A 23002-nucleotide genomic window follows, 5' to 3' on the forward strand; every position below is an offset into this window, starting at 1 on the left:
GTGCCGCATAGAGGGGGAGGATCACCTCCTTGGCACTGCTTGTGATGCATCTGTGGATGCATGACAAGGTGTGGTTGGCCTTCCTGACTGCATCCTCACACTGCCGGCCCATGTTCATCTTGGCATCAGTGATGACTCCAAGATCCTTTTCGGCCTCTGTACTGATGAGAAGGGAGTTCCTCAGCCTGTAGGTATGGTGCTGGTTCTTCCTCCCCAGGTACATCACTTTGCACTTGTCAGTGTTGAATCCCATCCTATTCTCATCTGCCCAGCCCTGTAACCTGTCTAGGTCTGATTGCAGCCTATTGCTCCCTTCTAGCGTGCCCACATCCCCCCACATCTTAGTGTCATCAGCAAATTTGAACAGGGTTTTTTTTACCCCCTTGTCCAAGTCACTGATAAAGATGTTGAACAGTGCGGGCCCAAGGACCGAGCCCCGGGGAACCCCATTGCCCACATCTTTCCAGGCTGATAATGACCCATCCACCACCACTCTCTGGGTGCGGCCCTCCAGCCAGTTGGCAACCCATTTGACTGTGTAGGTGTTGACACCACAGTCCCACAGTTTTTTAATGAGAATGGGATAAGAGACAGTGTTGAAGACCTTCCTAAAGTCCAGAAAGATTATGTCCATTTATGCGTGTTATGTCATGGCTGTAGAGTACTTTCAGACTGAGTTAAAAGTGTAACTTGTGTAAGCGCCCTCAGTCAGTTACTTAGGCTAAAAATGGGTGACATAGTATTCTTTTGGGCAAGTAAGTGCCATCAGTGCCCTGTAGAAGTAGAAAAAGGGTCATTTGGAAAATCAGGAAAGAACAGAATGCCAACCTTAGTGATTACAGCTGTAATATGAAGCCCAGTGAAGTCAATGGATATCTTTTTCTACTGACTTGAGTGAGTTTTGGATTGTGTCCTAACAAATGTAGAAAGCCAATTCATTCATGTCTCTTTTTCTTGTTTTTTTATAAGCCCAAAGAAAGGCAGTGTGGTATTTTTCATATTGCTTAAGAGATGAAGATGAAGATAAATGTTACTGTCATTATAAATATTATATATGGAACCTGTGGAATTCTGTGCTGCAGGAGGTCAGTGAGTTAAATATTGTGGCTAGATAATTTTATGACCATCGATAATATTTGTAGCTGTGCAAGCACAGATAATGATATAAGGTTAATTAAATTTCATGCCTCAGGCCATATGATGAACTCCTACAGGAGTCAAGAAGGCTTTCTATCCCATCTGCAGAATCACATAATTGTTTAGGTACAATTTTAACCCCCTCTGCAGCATCAGGAATTGGCCACCAATATTCCAGTTTAGAGGCCTATGAGGTGCTGATTCCTTTTAGTTAAACAAACTGTCTTCCTCTGCTACTGAAGTCAAGAATCAGACAGAAGTGAATCAAAGAGAAAGGCGCCCAATGTCATTATATTAGCCAATAGTCGCCTGGAGTTTGTATGCAGTTTTACATTAATTGGCTATTTTGAATGACATCATATCACAATTTGCCACTTAAGATCTGTTTTACCCAGACAAAAGCCCCAGTCTGTTCAAAGTGAGGACTCAGCCTATAGGGAGCCCAAACTTGAATTTCAATTATGGTTTTGTCAAGTCTTTTACCATGTGGAATCTAATAAATCAATCCTGGATCTTTCTGGAGGTGTCAAAAACAGTACACCTGTTAGTGAGAGGACTATTATATCCCCAATAGTCTGTTATATCCCCCTCTGAAGAGTATGCCTGGTCAAAATTGCCAAATGCTCTCTAATTTCCTCTCAGTGGATTTTTCACTCTCTCTAGGAAATCACTTGCAGAGACAGCCTCCTTGTCTGGTACATTCGACTCCAGAAAATCATGGCTAATTAACAGAGTTAAAATTCTCAAACCCTGCAGCAATCTTTTAAGTGCAATAGGATTCAAAACTTGACAAGCTACTCTGCAGGCTCGTACATAATTTTAACTACCACTGTAGCACATTAATTGCTCACTCGTAAATTTAGAAAAGAAGATACATAAATACATCATAACTGTTTTGCTGAGATGAGAGGTCAACACACAGATGTGAACAGACAAATATGAGGTACTCTAATGATATTTTTACTGTATGCTGCTGTATTCCTCCTCTGGAAAAAAGTGCCAATGCACACAGCATACAAATGGACAGAAAGAAATACTTTGACTAGGATGAGTCACAACTCTCTCCATTCTCCCGTGCCCTCCGCCCAAACAGGAGGAAGAAACAATGAAAATCAATATTAGCATGGACAATCTTTTTATACATTAACAGAAAGAACAAGAACTGAAGACCTTTACTCAATTATATTTTAAGCATATGGAAAGGAGTAAAAAACTCCAGATTAATTTATAATTAAGAGCGTGACCTCAGGATGTGGTGGTTTAATTACTTACCTATCCAAGCTCCCAACTCTGGCAACTAGATATAGGAGACTTCCAATAGCAAGGCTGCCTAGCACAAAGAGCTTCTGTCTCAGCAACGCCTGCTGTTTGAATAGCATGGCCCTCCATCAATCTTCAGGACTTCTTCAGTCTGCAGGGACCAGAACACACAAACTACTCATCAGCAAGTAGCAATATATAGCCTAATGTTTCTTAACAAGCAGTCAATCAATCCTTACAAGTTATTATGTGACATTTGCAAAACTCTTTTCAAGATGCATCAGTATTAGATAAAACTTTTTGGTGCTTTTCTTCTGTTAGTCATAATAAAACTAAGCTAAGTAGTTAGTTTGTAGAATAACAGTCTTGCCATAGGATGGGGCTTAGGTGACAGACAGGTGCTGTGCTAAGCGCTCCTCTGTGCAGTCAGGGTTTAGGGGATTATGGATATATCTGGCAGCAGAAACTTAGATGCCACAGGACTTGAAATGCCTTCAGAGTTAGGCAGGGGATTTCTGAATGCCAGTGGTACCTAAATATTGGACTGAGGGACTTAAAACATCATTGACTCCACCCTCATTGCGTGTTTGTCCAGAGCCGAACAAAGTGGGCCCCTAATTCTCATAGAGGTCTCCAAGGTGCTTCTGTAGGGGTTAATAAGAATGATTCCCTGTACAGTCATATGGCTAGTTTAGCCTGGGAGGATGAGATATATATTCTTTCATGTATATATTTACATGACAGTAGCATTATTATACCCATTCCAAACCCAGAATCCATTGCCCTAGGATATGACAAAGTAAGATGCAGTCCTGCCCTGAGGAGTTTACAGTCAGACAAAGAAGTATTTATCCTTTTGAAAACTAAATGGGGAACTGAAGCACAGAGAGATTAAGTGATTTGCCCAAGGTCACAGAGAAAATTTATAGTGCAACTAGGCACTAAACTGAGGTTTCTGAGCACCCATTTAGTGCCTTAACCACAAAACTAATCATCCTCTTTGCTTTTCATTATTACTCTATTTTCCCTAGACTTTCACTGTCATGCAAAAAATGCTAACAAAGGATTTTTTATTGTAAGCAGTTCACACAGTCCATAGCTGAAGCTTAATATCAATGATCTGAACAATTTAGAAGTGAGGAAAATATGCAGATATTGTATCTATGTCTGGACATATTGCTACTAATTACTATTTTAATTAACTTATTTAATTAGGGGAAGAGGAAGGAGCAAGAAATGATGATAATGACAGAAAATTTCCATAGGTTTTCAATTTTTATTTCTGTACTGCTGCGTTCTGCAGATAAAAAAACATTTTAATATTACTGTAATTGGTTCTGAATTTTACCACTCAAAACATGTACAAGCCACTTCTTCAGAGAATAAAATATGGTCCAAATGCTCTTTCTGACATTGCTACTCGGATTTCACTGGGTTAGTTATGGTAAGTTTATGTCTAGTTGTTTCTGTGACTATGAAGATCTTCAGGACATAGGAGAATCAAATTAAGGATAACCTGGTTTTTGAACATAAGTTCCACATGGGTCTCATTCTTTCAACAGTCATGCTTGCCATAAAAAACAGGAAGAAAATGAGGTAGACTCCTGTGGATTGGGATTGATTTAAACCTTTCCACAAGTCATGGGAGTATCCATATACAAGGGGGTGCAAGCATTCATTAAAGTATTAAAGTAACATTAAAGACCAGTTAAAAAAACAGTTTTTTTTTTAAAAGAAGTTCCTCTTGCTATGCCTCTTATGACTTGTACATGACTATTATAAACAAATTTGGAGGGGGGTGGGTAATATTTCTCTAGTTGGCTTTGGCTCAGAGTTCGTTTATTTTTTAAATTTCATCCATTTATAAGCCCCCCATCATTTTACCATTCTTCATGGTTTTTATAGTATTGATTTGATTTTGCAGATCTTTTGGGGACTAAAGAAACAAGCCAAATTTGAAGAAAACTGGCTCAGTAGTTCTGAAGTTATAAGAATTGATATTTTTGCACGCATTAATAATAGTTTTGTTTCTTATTTTGTTTTGCTTAATGTGAAGTTTAGAAAAATGTGGGAGGGAGAGGACAACCTAGCACAGCAGTCTTTGCTGTTCAGTTTTTTTCTGGTGTGTCCTGTAGGGATGTGCAAAGCTTTGGTAGCTGATTCGATTCAGAGGAGATTTGGCCCAATTCTCCAAATCTGGTTCAAAGGAGGACTTAGCTCCACGACAGGTGCCACAAAACCTATCTAAAAGTCCCTTGGATCTGATTTACAAAGATATTTAGGAGTTTAACTCCTAATGTGTGGTTTTGGTCCCTACCCACCAGAGAAGAATCTATAACTCTGTTATGTATCTTGACTTCCTATAAAGTGCTTGGGAAGAGTGAGGAGCTGTGATGAACTATGGGTTGTATTGTAATAGTTCTATTTAAATATGTTCAAATTGTAATAATACAGCATGCTTCAGTTTCCTTGACTAACTTGCACACAGGGAAAGAAAGTGTTAAGGTACACTGAAGCCAGAGGTACCTGGCCTATGGGACAGAAGGTACATCCCTCTATAAAGGATTTGTATAGCTTTGTTGACAAGTTAACAAGGTGGGTCTGGCAGCGATGCCCAGGAAGTGTCCAGAGGAGTTGAAGGAGATCAGCAACACAGTGGACAGAGCAGGCTAATAAACTGAGAGCTGGTGGTAAGCTGAAGAACCTGACAAGTCAGAAGCAAGGACATAGCCAAGTATACCGGGGTACTCAGGGGTTGTGTGGACTGGGGCTGAGCTACCTTTGTGGGTGCTCAGGGCTGTGCAGACTAGATGGGGACAGAGTGACTGCTTGCCCTTTAAATGGAGAAGGTAGTCTTGCTCTGAAGTTTTTTTACTCCAGCTAAAGACAAAAAAGCCTGAAGAGAATTTGTTTTGCTGCTTGGCACTTTGGGTGCACTCAGTCTCCCCTTGAACCAATCAAGTCCCTCTCTCAGGAGCTGAGCTGGAAGATAGTTCACTGGGTTAGGGCCACAGATAGCCAGGGAGGGCCAGGGACTGAAAGGGTGATGACAGGTTAGGTGACAGCTGATAGGGGTATTTTTATGATCATTTTGGATGGTGGCCTTTCCGCCTAAGTCCTCGTTTATGTACCTCAGTCCTGGTTTGTATCTGGTCCTAGTTTCAGTAATATTAAAAAAATTACAATTATGCTAACTAGAAAGCCAGCATGATAGAAATATAAATAAATATTACTGCCATGATTTCACAGTGGAGAACTGAAGTTTACAGAAGTAATACTCTATTATCTGAAGTATTGCATCTTATAAAGACTAGTTCAATAGTCTACAAGAAAAAAATATGTTTAAATAGCCCTACATAACAAAGAAATGAATTCAAGAACCAGTTACAGTTATATTGTTGCATAAAAACAACCAACATAATAATTAAGGTGAAAATCTTTTGCACAGAAAGGTTAGTGTAAAATAGCAGCTTTTAATTTAAAAAAAAATCAAGAAATGAACATCTTAAGGCTCTGTGGAAACTGCATAATGTTTACCAGAAAAGCTGAGAAGGCCCCTACATTTAAAAGCAAGCAAGTAGTGAGAAAAAAGGTATTGTTGCTTGCCAAGATGGCTGGCTTGAGCCAAACACTTTTTCAGCATTTTAAAATCTAGCACAAGTGAAACTATAAAGGGAAACACACATTATATCTACAAAGATTTAATTAGCCAGACTAAAAGCAACATTATAAGTAGACCTTCAAAAATATCAAAAACAAGTCACAAAAAATTATTGAGATGTTCCAAGCACTGGGAATTGGCAAGGTGTGACTCTACTGGACTCCCAAGAAGAAAAGGAAGTAATTAATTCAAACGAGAATGACACAGAGGAATAAATAATGTCTCTGGATGATTATACCACAGAGGATTATGAAGCAACACCTTTCTATTCAAACCCCTCCAAGTCTATGAAATTATCCAAAGACAATTTCTCTGTGGCTGAAACCCCAATGACAGCCACACTGAAACAATGTAATCACTGTTTCATCAATTATTGACCACTAGGAGGAGACTCATGAAAGCAGCAAACAGCTAATCCTAACTTTCTTTGCCTTTGCCTATATGTATGGAACTTCCTCCTGCAAAAACTTGTGAGGTCTTAAAGTTGCTTAAAAACTTAAAAACCCACATTGTTAGACACTATGCAATCAATCCAGTGGTAGAGCTTGGCTGAAATTTAGCTAAAAACATTATAAAGAAGAACATTTTCAGTAACATTTAAATAACCCCTTTCCCTTCACTATGTTCTTAATATATATATGTCCAATATGATATTATTATGTTATAGATGGACACATATGACTAGATATACAGAGCAACAGATTTAATCAATATTTAATAAGAAAAGCAGTTGCTGGAATTTTCATTAAAGAGTTGTGACATAACAAGTAATATATGTTTCCACAATATTAAATGAGAAGATCCTTTATAGAAATGAAAGGTTATTTAACATTATATAGAGCAAAAGTTGCTGACAGATGTGGAAGAAAAAAGCGCCCTACCAGGAGCAGTGGCATGTTACGTCAACCCAGATCTACAGCATCTATATCGATCAGGCATGTCATTGGGGCTTTTTGGTGCATTTAGCAAAAGCTGATTCAAAGGGGTTTTCTTTGCATTGATTTATAAATTTGCTAGCACAGATTTTTGCACACCAGCAGGGGTCATCTGTTGACTAACAAATATCTGTATACAAACTTTGAAGACAGAACTTCTACAGGCTGATAGTTTAAATGCAGTCAATAACAAGAGAACCTCAGAAACAAAGCCCTTAGTGCCTTTCTGTTGTGTTTTGGGTTTTTTGTTTTGTTTTTAATTTTCTTTTGTACCCCATAAGTATAAACATGCTATCTGCTTACTGTGAGTAAAATTCACACACTTCAAACAGTTGGGATTTACAGGGAACAGTTACATGATGATTAGTAAAGGAGAGAATCCACATCTCCAGCTTGTGTGCATGGCCCAGGCTGGTAGCTATGTCCTTGTCTCACCCTTGGCCTGCACAAATATCACTTTGTGCTGAGTGGCAGGTAAGAAGACCTGGCACGGAGCCCAGCCCAGCAGGAAGCAGGAGATGCGACATTCACTTCATATCAGTTCTATAACACCCAATGCCCATGCAGTGAAATTACATCAGCACTGCTACAGAAAGTGAATTATACTGAGAGAACTATCACAAGTCATGTGTGGTAACAATGTTTTTCATCAGAGAGTGATGACATGTTGAGGGGTCAGAGAGATTATGCTAAAGAGTGAACAGAAAAATAATGAAATTATAGTATAAATCAGGAAAAAGATGGGACAGAATCAGTAACTCCTGTTGCATACTACTAACACTCTTCTAAGAAACAGGAAACCTTGAAGTTGGTTGATAGGAAAATTATACTGCCAGCTATATTCTTTTTTGTCTTTTCCCAGTTTTATGACAACAAGGTACCTGTTTGTACACCTGGCTCTTGCCATGAGTTACATATTTATTAAATATTTAATGAAGTATTGGCTTCTATTATTTTATCTCCAGTGTCCCACAAACCTCTTTTACATTTTAGTGGCTATTATTAAATCAATCATATATGCATTTGAAACATCTGGTAACCAAAGTATTTGCAGTTTTTTATGGTAGCATAAGAGTGAAGTTGTAGCTGTGATGGTCCAGAAATTGAATGAGAGGCAAGGATTTCTTAGAGTGATGTCTTTTATTGGACCAACTGTATAGTTGGGATAGAGTTTTATTGCAGTTGTATTGTAGCATGAATAAATCAATTATGAATCTTTTGCTTCTCCAGTTTTTGCATGCAAATATTTCATGTTGCCTGTGTATGCTGTTTGTAGTCTCTTACCTAAGTTACATTCTTTGTTTTCTCTTCTATAGCTAAGGTTAGAGGTCAGAGATGCTGAGGGTCTACTTAAGCCTCAGGCAGATCAAGACTTCAACCAAAAGCTTCAGAAGACTTATGATACCCTACTTGAATTACTGACTATATTATGCCTTATTTGAGATTTCCGATGTCAGGAAAAGCTTTAAAGGAAATATCATAGAATGTTTAATTTCTCTCTCTCTTTCTCTATGTGCAGGGATGGATCCAGAGCAATGGGGAGTACAGTGGTGCAGTTCTACCCCCATTTGATTCTTGCTCTACCCAAAGTTTAAAACCAACTGCCTGGGAGGGGCAGGGCATTTCAATTTTGGCATTGCTAAGACAGTCAATTGACTTTGTGGCTTACGGTTAGGGCTAGGAACAGACATTCAAAAAGCCTCAGCCTGAATTGATTCAATCTTTGCAGGTTAGTGTAACCTGGCTAGGTTGAACTGGTTTGTAACCACAGACATCCCCTCTGGACTGAAAAAATTCAGGCGCATGCCTACAGTGGCTCAGGCTAGATGCCAGGGGGTGCTAGAGCAGCCCTCACTCCCCTTCCACAGTACTGAGCTGAGGGGGGCATGGCCAGGTCCTGGCAGGATGCTCTGATGTCTGTCTGTCCTCCCCCCCCCGCAAGTGGCCCATCACCCCTAATTCAGTGTTTATCAACCCATTAGGAAAACAAAGCCTCTCTCCATTAGTTCAAGATCTTCTTAAACAGCTTTTCCAAGGAAGGACATTACCAGCTACTTGTTGATTAGTTCCAAAAAGCCTGTCTGCCTTTGTTGTCTCCCACAGCACGGACTGCAGCTGGCATGTGGTCTGCTAGCTAATGCTGAAAGATGTAAGGCGGGGGCTTGGGAAAAAATCCCTGCTTAGCAGGGAGAAGACAGGCAGATGCCTGCAGTCTCTGCTGGAGCTCCAGCAAGGGAGAAGAGGGGTAGGGGGAATTCCTGCTTAGCAGGAAAAGCAGGAAGGGAAAGCAAGGGAGCAGTCTGCATTCTCTGCCAGAGCTGCAGCCAGGGAGCCCTGCCCAGACCAGAGAATATGCTGGGGAGTTTGGTTTATCTTAAACCATCAAGGGGTCTGGGACAGACATTGCATAAACCGGTTTGACCTAAATCAGTTAAGGGGAGGGCGGTGGAAGGGAGCTGGGCTCTACTCTGCTACAGCAGCTGCCACCTCTTGCCAGGGGCTGCAAGCCCAGTTTCCTGGTCCCATAGCCCTGGCAGCTGGGGGCCCTGTCTGGCAGGGCTGGGAGGGCAGAGGGCTGTGGGTGGCGGTGAGGGGCACCAGCAAGGCTAGGGGGCTATAGAAGGGAGAGTGATGGGCACCAGCACTGCCAGGGGGGCTGTCAGGGGGAATGAGGAGCCTTTCATTTTAATAATGGATTTTGAGGTTTTTATCAGAGAATTTGAGATTTTTTTATCAGATTTTTTTTATCAGGGAAAACCAGGATCTCTGCTCATAACCCAATATCCTTTGACTATTTTGACTATTTTTTGCCTGGTTTGTTGTGCTTTTTTCAAACTTTAGCTATAATCTAGCAATTAATATAATATATATATATAGATTAATATAATCTACCAATAGTTATACTTGTTTTTGCTTTGATCTTAAACTGAATAATATAGTGCTAGCACCCTACATATTAATAAAACATCTAGTTTCTCCTTAACTGGAGAAAAATATGTGTTGTGCTATATGTAATGAGTCCAGATGGTGTGACACATCTACCATTTCAAAATCCTAGATCTACCCATGTCTCCATGCATGTACTTTTGGATAGGTACTGCTGAATAAGGTGAGTTAACTTCCCAACACAAGACTTCAAGATGGGGAAGAAGGAAATGAGTACAGAACAGGCCACAATTTCATGGTGAGTGCACTGGAAGGGAATTTGTCAGCTTCAGAAAGACTGGTGAAGATGAAGAAAATTGATGGTAGAGATGGAGAAATAAGAAAAAAAAAGCAATTGGTTAAAACTTATGAAAACATCCATACCATCTTGACCTGACAGGAGGAGACGTTCAGGGTCCTTGCACTTGGATGTACCAAATGCCAATATCCTATACTTCAAACATGAAACTCAAGCTGCTTAATGCAGTATCAGTAATCATCAAATGCTCTACCATTCATGAGCAAACTGATGACAAGGCCCATGCTAACAAAATAAAAACATTAGGTGACATTGCAGGCCCAGCGTGGTCTTTCCTTGACCCCATTCAAGCTATTCTGCATATTATAAAAACAGAACACAAAAACTAAGGGCAGACTGGCCATTCTACTCCCTCCAGTATCAAATACACGGAAAAGCATACTTCCAGTGCTTATACTGTTGTTGTATATCAACAGAAAACTAGCATAGACAACTTTTCTACAGACTCCAAGACAATAAAAGCTCCGAAGAGCTAACAAAACTCCTAACTGATGCAGTATCACCATCTCCAAGATTCCAGAGGTCTTCAACACTCGCAATGATGACACGTTGGCTATAATAGCTCAAAACTTCTTGTCAAGGCTTTCTATAAGCCATCTTACATATTGGATTTGAAGACTAATGGTCAAAGACTAGATTAGACTGGACTGGCTTCTTGGCCAGCTAGGAGACACAGTAAATTTGAGAACAACAACTTTATCTTTTAGCATTACCTCCTCCAAAAGTGAGATGAAAATTCAGGAATCAGAGAGCAGACAGCAGGCACCAAGTTCTGGTTTTGTTATCCATCCCAGTAAACCCAGAGCTGAATACCCCAGTAATCTAGATTTGTCCCTATGACTCTTGTCTTTTTTATGCTCCATACTGAATGAAAAAGTGCGGAAGAGAATTTGAGCGAATCTGACAGAAGACAATAATGGATATAGACCAGAGGTTCCCAGTCCTGGCTCACAACCCAAATGAGGGTCGTAGGGGCAATGCTTGTGGCGCTGCACAGAAAAGATGAGCTGTGCCACATGCTGGGACCTCCCCTGGCTCCAGGCCACTGCTGCCGCTGCTGCACTCCACTCCCAGCAGTGGGGTACAGAAAAAAAGGTTGGGAACCACTGATATAGAAAGATTTGAGCAAATCTGACAGAAAACAATAATGGGCATAGATAAACTCCAACACAAGACTCTCACCCCCGAGTTGTGGCTGAGGCCAAAAAAAAATTTTCTTTTGCCATTGCAGATATTGTAATTTGGATTGCCTATCCATTGTTTCCGAAGTCAACTCTTTTTTCCATAAGGAGCTGTCAAGATACTTTCCCTCCTCAAATTAACTGAATCTGGAATGCCATCTACACATAGCAGCAGCAATACATGGACACTAGGTCAGAAGACACACCTCTCCCCTTCAGAGACATTAGCACACTACAACTTCAGGAAGCTCTAGAAGTGCTAAAAAAAATCTTGTGTGAGTTGTACCTCGTGCCTATCATGAGGCTGTCCATCCCAGCACAATCCCCATGGGAGATGTGGCATTCAAAACAGACTCTGAATACGTCCCATGCATTGCACTGCTGAGCACTGCAGCACCTAACTTTTAGGCAACTAGTGGAATCTATAGCTGTGACTTAGGTATCTAGGTTCCCTTTACAATGCATGGGGACAGTCTGGTATCTCAGAATGGGATTCATAAAATCAGTAGGCTGAGGAAGAAACAACCTAAGCTTCTCCACAGGAAATGCTGAGGAGACTCAACCCCTACCTCCCTCAGGGACAGACATGTTCTACTCTGTTCAGGAGTTATAACCCTGAACCCTACAGCACCAGCTTTTTCTCACAAAAGACAATCAGAGGAGAAGCCCTCCTTTAACCTAACAGGCCATTTCTGAGAGCACTCAAAACACAACTTTGGTTACCTTCTCTTTCAGAAGGCATTTAAATGAGCATCTCCCAGGTAAATGCTGTTACCACCACACCTCAGTGTATTTTAACACAGGGAGCTTGCATTTCCTCCTCTTGAAGCTATTCTGTTTTTCATTTCTTTAATTAATTTTCATTGAGACAGAGAGAGGAAGAGAATCTGACTATATATAGAGCATATTACTTCAAATGGCATGATCTAAGACCCCATACCAACTACATTTGGAGACCCAGAAGACTCAATTTTCTGTTCAGCCTTATTAAATATCTACATAGAGCTATTAGGTTGTCATAATCTAAATACAGCAGGATATAGGCACATGAACACCTCTATATTTCCTTTACCTCTCATCTCCCAACTGCCATGATCAGCTTGGCCACCTTTTGCATCTGGATGAAAGATGGTTGACCTAAATAAATATGGGCAAGATGTCCATGTTGGCGATAAGAAGAGGAAAACACCTTTAAAAACTGCCATCACATTATCTTTTGCTAAATTTGTCTGCCCTATTACGGGGTCTGCTCTGCCTGTCTCCGTGAGGGCAATCTTCTTTGGCTGTTACATTCTTCAGAAGCTCTGAAGTTGATCCTCCTGAGATGAATGACTTTGAAGTGCTTAAATGGAACAATTTAACACAAGAATGAATTTCATGGCCTTCAAAATAAAGTAAAAATGTCATTTCTGCTACCTACCTTTGCCATAACTGTGATCAAAAACAGCAACCAGAAAGAGATACTGTGACAGAAAAGCAAAATATGGTGAATTTATAATGAAAGAGGAAGACTGAGAGCAGTATAAGAGGTAGAGAAAGGAACATTATCTCAAGGAAAATAGGAAGAGAAATCCCAAGCAATTTGTAGATTTGAATTTAACTCTATGGGTTACAGTTACTTGGATAGAGGCAAACATTGTAGACCTCCAACTATCCTTCTGATGCTGCATAGTACTCTATGCATGAATAGTCTCACTGAACTCAACAGCAGTGACTCAAGGCCTAAGGTTTAGTCAGTGTTTCTTAGGTGGCAGAACATCTTCTAATTGGCAATGTTTGACAGACTTGTACTTAAGCACTTCTTCCATTGCTTTGAACAATGTACACAGACAACTGCTTTAAGATTTTTTTCCTTGCAAGAGCTGCATTTCTCTGAATAATGCTGAATAACTGAAATAAGACTTTTTTGGCTGACTCTTAGATGGTTTTCCATTACTAACACCTTGGCAGAAAATTTAAGATTGCTACTCTCTTAACTATTATGCAGAAAGGGAAGCCCACTTTACCTAAAAACATAGCATAGCTTTGACTAGAATTCTAAATATTAACAACAGATAAAAGCACTGATGGAGAAACCGACAGGAAAGAGCTATTCTTGCTGCAAATATGGTTTGCTGGTACACTGCTCTTACAGTTAAAATACATAACTAGATTTGCCCTATGCCTGCTTTATTAGGAGTAAAATATTCCAGCATATGGTTTAATATCATACATGCATATTATAGTGTATACATATGATATATATGAATATATACATACATACATACATTATGTATGTGTGTGTATATAATATACATACACAGGAGCCGTGTCTACATGAAAAGCTGACTGGACAGTAGAATCACGTGGCAGCAACTGTGATGTGACACTACTGCACAGTTGGGAGTTGGACTAGATGACCTCCTGAGGTCCCTTACAGCCCTACTTTTCTATGATTCTATGTTTCTCATCTCACACGTGGGAGCAACTCCCCTGAAACATCCATATTGTCCTCCTTAAAAGTATCTTCTTTAAGGCTCATCTTAGCTATGATGCCACAAAAATGTGATACCATTTAAACTGATGTTTTGCTCATACCACTATTTATTGTATTGATCAATATAGTCTCATTGTCCTCCTGACCATACCATCTGTCTCTTTGTAACCATCTGCTGCTTCCCCCCCCCCCCCCAACCTAAATTGTAAGATCTTTGGGACATGGAATGTCTTTTGTTCATGTTTATACAGCACCTAGCTCAGTGGGGTTCTGGATATTAAGAGAGAGGCATCTTTCATATTTATGCAAGACAGGCTGGGTATAAAATGTAGACTCTGTTTTAACCTACATTCAGTCTTTTGATCTAAAACTCTTAATGCTCCTACAGTGCATTTAAACATTCTCCAGAAAAAATAAGCAAAAATGAAGGCATGATTCTGACAAATATGATTTATCTGCCCACAATGAATTGGCTTGCTCACTTTTCTTTTCCTAGACAAATATTAGCAAGATGACCATGTCTCTAAACTTAATTATGTTTTTCCCTCATGAAGAATCAAATAATGAGCAAATCAAAGGAAATAACATAACTATGAATCAAAGACTCCTAGGTTTATGCATTTTAGATTTTACAGCCATTGCAAAAAAATGGAAATAATCTTGGAAGCAGGAATCAGAATCCAGGAGTCTCCTTTCCAGGTGAATACCTTCATCACTGAACTAGAGCCTTTTGCTCCCTTCCTGCTTGTTCTCTTTCTCTCTTGTTCCAACAACTGAATCCAGGTCTATCCTTTCCCTGGGAGGTGCTTTATCACTACGATGTAGTCATATTCTCTTCCTCTGTTTGTCCCAATGAAAATTAATTAAAGAAATGAAAAACAGAATAGCTTCAAGAGGAGGAAATGCAAGCTCCCTGTGTTAAAATATGCGGAGGTGTGGTGGAAACAGCATTTACCTGGGAGATGGTCATTTAAATGCCTTCTGAAAGAGAAGGTAACCAAAGTTGTTTTGCGTTCTGTCAGAAATGGCCTGTTAGATTAAAGACACAGAAAAAAACTAGAACTCTTGTTTCAAATGATACCTTTTAGTAGACCAACTGGAAAATCACAAAAAAATTGTCCTTTTCTGGAGGGCTTCTCCTCTGATTGTCTTTTGTGAGAAAAAGTTGATGCAGTAGGGTTCAGGGTTATGAATCCTGAGCAGTGTAGAGCATCTCTGTCCCTGAGGGAGGTAGGGGTTGAATCTGCTCAACATCTCCTATGGGCAAGCTTAAGTGGTTTCCTCCTCAGCCCACTGATTTTATAAATCCCATTCTGAGATACCAGATTGTCCCCATGCATTGTAAAAGGAACCTAAATACCCAAGTCATGGATATAGATTCTACTAGTTGCCTAAAAGTTAGGTGCTGCAGTGCTCAGCAGTGCAATGCATGAGACGTATTCAGAGTCTGTTTTGAATGCCACATTTCCCATGGGGATTGTGCTGGGATGGACAGCTTCAATCCTGTCCTTACAGGCTTTAGTTGAGTCTTTGTTTACAGAGGATTGTTCATATGTACCCTTGTCATCCATGACCACACTCTTTTTCCAGAGAACTGAGGGATTTGAACTGAAAACTATAGCGTTACTATCAGTGCCTCCAAAACAGAAGTTGATCTATTAAGAGCTTTGTCGGAGACTCAGAGCTGGGATTTTCTGTAGCATATATACTTTAAAGGCCAAGAATGCACTTCTGTGTTAGGCTAGACTATTCAGGTGACAGCTCTCAGTTCCTCTATATGGGTGGGGGGAGGGGGGAAGGGAAGAAAGCTCATGCCTGTAGCAGCCAGGTGTTGCAAAACAGCATGGTGCCTGAAAGCTCTTACAGATGAGCTTTCTACTTCCTCAGCAGTCCTGCTTCCCATTCATGATCAATTCATCTTCTTCCCACTGGGGGAGTGCAGGCTGCTGAAGTTAATGTAGCCTTGGAGCTGTATTCTTGCTCTCACATGTTTCCAGCTTGGAAGAGAAAGACATTGGCTCCCCAGTTTTTGTTAAATCAAATAGCAAACCAATAGGTGAGGCAGCTTTTATTAGAAGGGATGCCAGACAGGTAAGTGCTGCTGCTTCTGATCAGCTGTGATACTGGAAGCTACTCTTAGAAAACTATTAGAGGCGTTTCCTTACAGAAAGAAGATGTCCTTTTCCTGTCTTACCACTTTTGCTTAAATTTATTGGATCCGATTCTTCTCTCACTGATGATTCACACTAGTAGAGTTCCAGTTTGATGAAATTATTTCCAGTATACACTAGTGAATCTAAGAGAATCTGGATCATTGTCAGCTTTTGGTTTGCAAGACTACTGGATTTATCCAGATATTTGTTATATATAATTTTTTCTTTAATTTGTCTCATCAGCCCCTTTCTTGAAAGAGTCACCACAAATGATTCAGCAGCACTTTTCTAGGAAATGCCAGCACATGCTATGAGGTATACTTGACTTCTGATATCACACTAGATGCTCATCAGACACAATTGGTCAGGCAGGAAAATTCACAGGCTGTGTCCAGGTGAGTGTGGCTATGTAGTATTTGGCACCACAGACCCATCTATGGCACCATATACCACACATTCAGGTGTTCTCCACGCTGCAAGGTAGCAGAGTGTGTGTGTGGGGGGGTGGGAGGGGTGGGCATTGACCATGGGAGATCCCAGGGTCAAAAAAAACCTGTGCAAAAAAAAAAAAGGCGGCACAACATGCATCACCCAAAACTGGAGCCTGGCTGGCCAGAACCACACTCCAGCTGCTGGCCAGGCTCCAAGTGGCAAGACCACTATGGCTGCAGCTCCCTGAGAGGATCCCAAGTAAGGCTGATGGTGCTAGGACAGGTGCTGGCCCCAGCCTCCCCTAACCCATCTGGGGTAACCTGGCATGCATCAGAGGGCACATGGCACAGGCGTTCCCTGGGGACAAGCAGCAGTGGCACAAGGTGTGGTGCTGCTTGTGGCAGAAGGCCACCTCTGTTTCTCCCCAAAAACTCTGCTCTGTGACAATTTGGTTAGGATGGGCCCTGCAGAGGGTACACACCTTACCCTATCTCTTTAGGTAACCTGAGCTGGATACTTTCCTGAGGGAGGGGGGAAACCTGTTCCCTCTGCCTACGTGACTGGCGTGAGGAAGACTCCGAGAGAGAGAAGATCTGGACCATCTGAAATTCTCTCTCTCTCAGAACTCATGATCAAGGAACTGCCTGCCTCTGGAGGGAATCTCCACCTGCCTCTGGATGATACTTGTGAGTAAGCTACCTGAGATCTAACTAGATATATAGCTTGCAGTAACTCAGATTGATCAAAGGCTACCCAGCCATGCCAGTTTGCTCTATGGAATTTCTCTGATATTGCTCTATCCTGTACCCTATTGCAACCCTACCCCTTGTAACCCATAAAGTTCTCCTTTGTACCTAGCGTGGGAGATTTATTTGGTGTGGATCTATATTATGCTTTGGGGTCCCCTTGGTTCGGCTGACTAAGGGAGACCACTACTTGTGCTTCCGACTGAGGAAAGCACCCCCAAGTGCTTGAAGTAAGTCAAGTACCCTCGAGGGCTACTAGGCCTGTGTTTCTCAGAGTGCACAGAGCCAGAATAAAGCCCAGCCCTGGGTGGTGGCAGTTTTTACCCCAGGCTAGCGGGTGTGCTCCAGGAAGGGGGTTGGTCAGGCGTGAGGTGCCTCCAGGGAGGTACTCAGTGCCTGGAAGGTGTTTGGGCACAGTGAGGTGGGTGGCTCAATGCAGGAGCACCCCCTACTGGCCCGCCACACTGTTTTTTGTCCCTGGGGAAACAAACGTCCACAATCATGTGGAGGCAGCCATGTAGTTTATCCAGGAACTTGAAATAACCTCTGAGTCATGTAGCCTATGTTTGCAGTGGATGTGACTGATTTGGCTCTGTCTGTTCCTAGCACTCTTGTACATTATACAACTCGCATCCTAGCACCTTCTGGGATTATGGGTTGGCTGCATCCTGATTTTTTTGTGCAAGGAAAGCATGAATGTAACCTGTGTAAATTCACATTTATTTGCTGGTGAAGAATCTAGTCATTTGATCTATATTACTTGCTCTGAGAAAGGAAGTTGGGTTGATTAATTGTTAAAATGGAAATAGGAGTTAATACAAAAATAGATAAACAGTTTATAAGTATTTTTATTTGAATAGTGAGCAAACATTTTTTTATCTGATCCTAATCCTAACAGCTAAGTGGAACCTTTTAAGTATATATATGGAGTAAGGGCACAATACTGAAATTATTACATAGGACCAAATCCAGTTTCTCTGTGAAAATGTAGGGTCCTACATAGCTGAACTTTCAGGGTGATCAGTATCTCATACACGTTTTGATAGACTGTTTAACAACAACTACAAGAACGATGATGATGATCATGATAATAATAATTACAATAATAATTAAGGGGTTTGCTCATTGATGGGGAAAAGATTAATGAATATTTTATTTGGTTGATATCATTCAATCATCAATACAGCCAGCAGAATAACTTATAAAATTATTGGTGAATAATTTCTTCATCAATTGACAACAGTGGAAAATTAAAGAACTAAGAGCAGAACCTTCTTCAATAAGCTCAGATAAGCAGGAAGGCACTCACAATGGAGATGAGAGGAAATCCTCTCTTCAACCTACTGGCAGATTACAGAGCAGCAAACAATGTTTTGCAGCTGCTTCTACTCCTCATAGAGGGGATAGCTTCCATCTACATTGTCCTACTCTGTGAGAGTTTGGGCCACAGGATCTATATAGCTGTTGTAAACAGAGCTGAGAGATTTTATTTTTAGATGAATAATTTATTTGCCCTCTGGAACTATTTGTGAAGTCGAGTCAAATTGGGCAAAAATTTTCAACTGGAAAAAATCTTGGAAAAGTCAAAATGTTTCATTATGACATGTAACGGCATTTCACAGAACATGGCAGTTACACAAATCCCCTGAGCATAGTTGAAGTGCCGTTATTCACTGAATTTAGTTATCGAAGGTGGGTACAGAGAATGGGAGGCAAAGAACTGGCTAAAGGGATATGGGCTTACATTTCTAGATGAGTTGAAAATATTCTCTGAGAAATCTCCATGAAAAGAAATAGCTGCACATGGAAAAATGGGTAAACAGGGCAAACTGTTATTCTGCATCCAGATAAATTAAAATCTTCACTACTAATTTGATCTACAGCATATCTTGCATTGTGCTTGGTGAAGAAATATATTCTTTCACTAGTTACAAATTAGATGACAATAAAGCATCCATAGCCAAGGATAAAGAAATCTTTGAGTACCATGTCTTTTCAAAACATGTGTTCTCAGGTTTGGTAATAGGCTATGCAAAACAATACAGGGCACACCTTGTTATGTACAGCTTTTTATGTTTATGTTTGGTTAATTTAACATTTTCTTTAAATGGCTGTGACAGGGAAAACTATACTTTCATTTTGAGATGTGTAATTCGTTCAAAACCATGCAACTACCTTCGGAACGATTCCACTAGTTTGCTGTCAGTTTGCTCTGCTATTATTCAGAAAATCCAGAACAAATCAAATTTGAATTTTAACCAAGAACAGCAGCAGACTGCCTTTAATAAAAGATCATAAAGGGATGGCTTGGGTTGTATTATAATTTGGCAGTATTATCGCTGTAATAAAAATATAAATATAAGGAAGTATGTGGCTGTGAGCACTGAGGTTTCTGGGTCTGTTCCCATCTCAGCCTGGAAGGTTTCATGGGAAATGTTATGTGCACACTGAGAGAGGAATAGACACCATATATAAACAGATTAAGTGGAAAGAAAATCACTAGCATATATGCTTATTTCAAGTGGCTACTAGGATTGTTTCACTCTTTGGTCTTTTATTCATCAATAAACTATGAGTGCTAAAAATAAAAAAGGGGGGGAAAGGGTGTGAACTATATACAGTTGCAGAATTTATTACAGATCTCTGCTCATCCTCCTGGGAATCACCATAGGAACAGCTTTGAGCAATTTCCAAATTTTCAAACGGGTTTTCCATTTCTTTATCTTGTTCAGTTTTTGATATTGTGCATAAATTATTTATCACAGTTCCCATTATTTCGTTAGCTTGAGTTGTCCTCTGGCACCATGTCTGCTGGATGATATTAACTTTGCATTTACTATTACTAAACTTAAAAGAAACCAGTTAATTTTTCTTCTGTTCTGCTCCCTCATTTGATAGTATGACGTGTTAAGGCCTGAGATGTGAACTGAATTTCAATTTGACCTGATACCCTAATTACTCTTTCAATCCTACTGTTTCATTGGAGTATGAAACTAAAGTTTATATAAGAAATATTTCTACATTTTAAAGGGGGAGGGAGAGTTCAATTGCTTTTTCCATGACACAAAATTGCCATTAAAGCCTCAGTGAATGATGTGCTATGCTGGCTGAGTTCAGAACAGTCTCTTCTCTTAAATCAGGGGTGGGCAAAATGCGTCCCGTGGGCCCCAGGCCATTCTATCTGGCCCACGGGGCCCCCCCAGATTTAGAAAATTAATATTTATCTGCCCCGGCTGCCTGTCATGTGGCCCTTGATGGCTTACCAAAACTCAATAAGTGGCCCTCTGTCCAAAATAATTGTCCGCCCCAGCTTAAATACTTTAAGTTAGTCTCCCTGAAGGTAGTTTTTGAACCAATTGCACTCAAAGCAGTCCAATCCCAGTGGTATCTGAATGGAATTGTGTCCCAATTACTTCACATTAATGAGTGTGAAAGAGACAACTAATCATTTCCCCACTCCAATACATGAAATATATTCTTGAGAAAATCTTGTTTATTCTGGTTGACTTCCTTTCTTGTTACTCTTTCACTGTGCTTGTGTTTCCCCCTCCTGTCCCTTACACTGCTTTGTCACTGATACTGAAGTAATTGCTAGTTATCAGTGGCTGCAGGGGATTTCTAGTTTAAAAAAATGCACTTGTAGTTTTACATCTAAAATAATAGGCTGACATGGTGCAGTTGGGCCCTAGCTCAGCTTCATCCTTCATCCTGCAGGAAAGAGCCCAGTGACCTGGGCCTGACACCTGTGAAACTGTCCATGTGACCCACTCACTTCATTCAGGTCTCTTCCGTGTCCCGCTCTGCAGTACTCCTGGGAAATATGGGAATAGTCAGGGCTGACATATTTGATTTTGGTTTAAGCCTTCATGGAGCAGTATGAGCAGAACACATATATACATTAAATATATATACGCACCATATACATCCTTAAAGTATAAGCATACACCTAACTTTAAGCATGTCTGAAGTTTAATCTTCTTTTGAGGTATTAGTCACATCTTCAAAGTTATAAAATGTTGAAAAGCATTGCTGGACTAGAAGACAGTAGAAAGAGTTATACCTTCTTCATAGTAGGATTATCTTCGATATCTCCCCTGAGCAGACTCTCAGATCAGTGCATAAAATGGGTAACAGTCCTGCCATCTATTCTGGTGAGTAATTTACCAAATATTTCCACAGCAGGACTCATTTTCTGCCAAGTGATAACTCACAGCATAGAATAAGGAAGCTAGATTCACAAGGGTACCTGAGATAGCTTTGTTAATATTTAGGATGGGTCATGAGTTATTTCTTTCTAAGTCACATTTTGCCTGTCCTCTATGACTGCGCATCTCTAAATTGTCTTAATCTTTGAGGCCTTGACAATGTTCCTTTCCTCACTTCTCCCTTCAAACTGTAACTGTTTATTGTTTTCCATCACAATTTTTTTTCTGGGTGTATGGATAAATCATGCCTGGATCATTTTGCCATGGCAAACAGCACACTCTTACACAAATACACATGCCTCTATTGTTACTTTGTCCTGTTGTTGCCCTTCCCTCTACCTATTTTTCTCTTTCCCCACTTGTTCCACACTCTTTAAATCTTTGAATGGGACCTCTCTGGCCCAGGGGCCGACCATGGCATTTATTTACACAGTGCCTACTATAATGGGGCTTTGATCCCTCTTAGACTCTGCTGTAATAATAAATAAATAATTCACAGAGTCATTTAGTCACCACACCATTACGCTCCAAATGTCACCACGGGTGCCAATTCCTGCCAACTGCTTGTAGGATTTATCCAAGAAAACCCACACCAATTTTCTTGCATACCCACAGATCTAATAAGATGCTCAGAGGAAGAAATCAGCCACACAGCTATCAGCGGGTTTGTACCTCTTGATGCACCAAGCAAAAAGTGATGTGTCTCTTTCATCTCCTCGAACTGTAACAGCTTTATTCCATCTACAAGAATAACAAAATGCTTGTGTTTGAAATATAAACTCCCAGCTGAATATTAATGGGCAGCATTTCTGCAGAGTAATATCTTGTCTAAGGCCTGAAGAAGAAAAAAAGGATCTTAGTGACTGTCTGCTATATTTCTGCATCTTGTGTTGCTTTAGAGCTTACAAAAAGGGCCAGCCCCATCACAGCCAGATAACCCTTGTTATTTTCCATGCAGCCGCCTGACTGTAAGTGTTACATAACAATAACAGCTGTTTTGCTTATCCTTTGAGCAAACAGAAGATAATGCAATTGAGCTTGCTTTTTGGCCAAGGAAGGTCAGTTCAGAGCAACAGCTAATGCTTTAGATTAAAATGTGGATCAGTATGTTTGACACAAATTCAATACTTGGAATCCCACGGTGTGCTCTTTTATTTAATATATATTTCCTATGTATTTCTCTATAGTGTACCATTTTCATACCCACAGTGGCAGAAAAAGCTGAAAAATAAGGTAATTGTGGAGCCTCTCATGCTGAGGATTGGGTGCACACATATCATTTTAGATGAGTGGGGTCAACCTTTTGGTCCAGCATGCCACAAATAGCCCTTTACCCACCCCAGCTGCCACTTCAATCCCTTTCCCTTGCCTGATCTGCTTCTCTGCTTTCTGTTCCCTACCCTATCTGCCACTGCACTTCCCACTCCCTCCCTGATTTGCTGTTTGCCACACACAGAGGTTGTCTGTGCCACTTGTTGGCCACCCCTGGTTTAGACATGAAATCATGCTAATAACATGCATCTCTCCTGTTCAGGAAAAATAACGTTTCAGTGCTCAGAAGAACAGACTCCT

The 23002-nt window shown here is 40.5% G+C and overlaps 1 protein-coding gene across 2 annotated transcripts in view; it reads right to left on the minus strand.

Moving 5' to 3' along the window:
• Window positions 1–23002, minus strand: part of HS3ST5 (heparan sulfate-glucosamine 3-sulfotransferase 5) — a 149215-nt gene that overhangs the window by 8789 nt on the left and 117424 nt on the right. For both annotated transcript variants that reach the window (XM_019537937.1, XM_019537938.1), the window contains exon 2: window positions 2410–2548. In XM_019537937.1, the coding sequence (XP_019393482.1) occupies window positions 2410–2516 (107 nt within the window). In that variant the 5' untranslated portion in view covers window positions 2517–2548. The remainder of the gene's footprint in view (window positions 1–2409; window positions 2549–23002) is intronic.

The sequence above is a fragment of the Crocodylus porosus genome, unplaced genomic scaffold (genome assembly GCF_001723895.1).
Source record: "Crocodylus porosus isolate Cpor-Errol unplaced genomic scaffold, CroPor_comp1, whole genome shotgun sequence".
In the NCBI taxonomy this organism is placed as follows: domain Eukaryota; kingdom Metazoa; phylum Chordata; order Crocodylia; family Crocodylidae; genus Crocodylus; species Crocodylus porosus.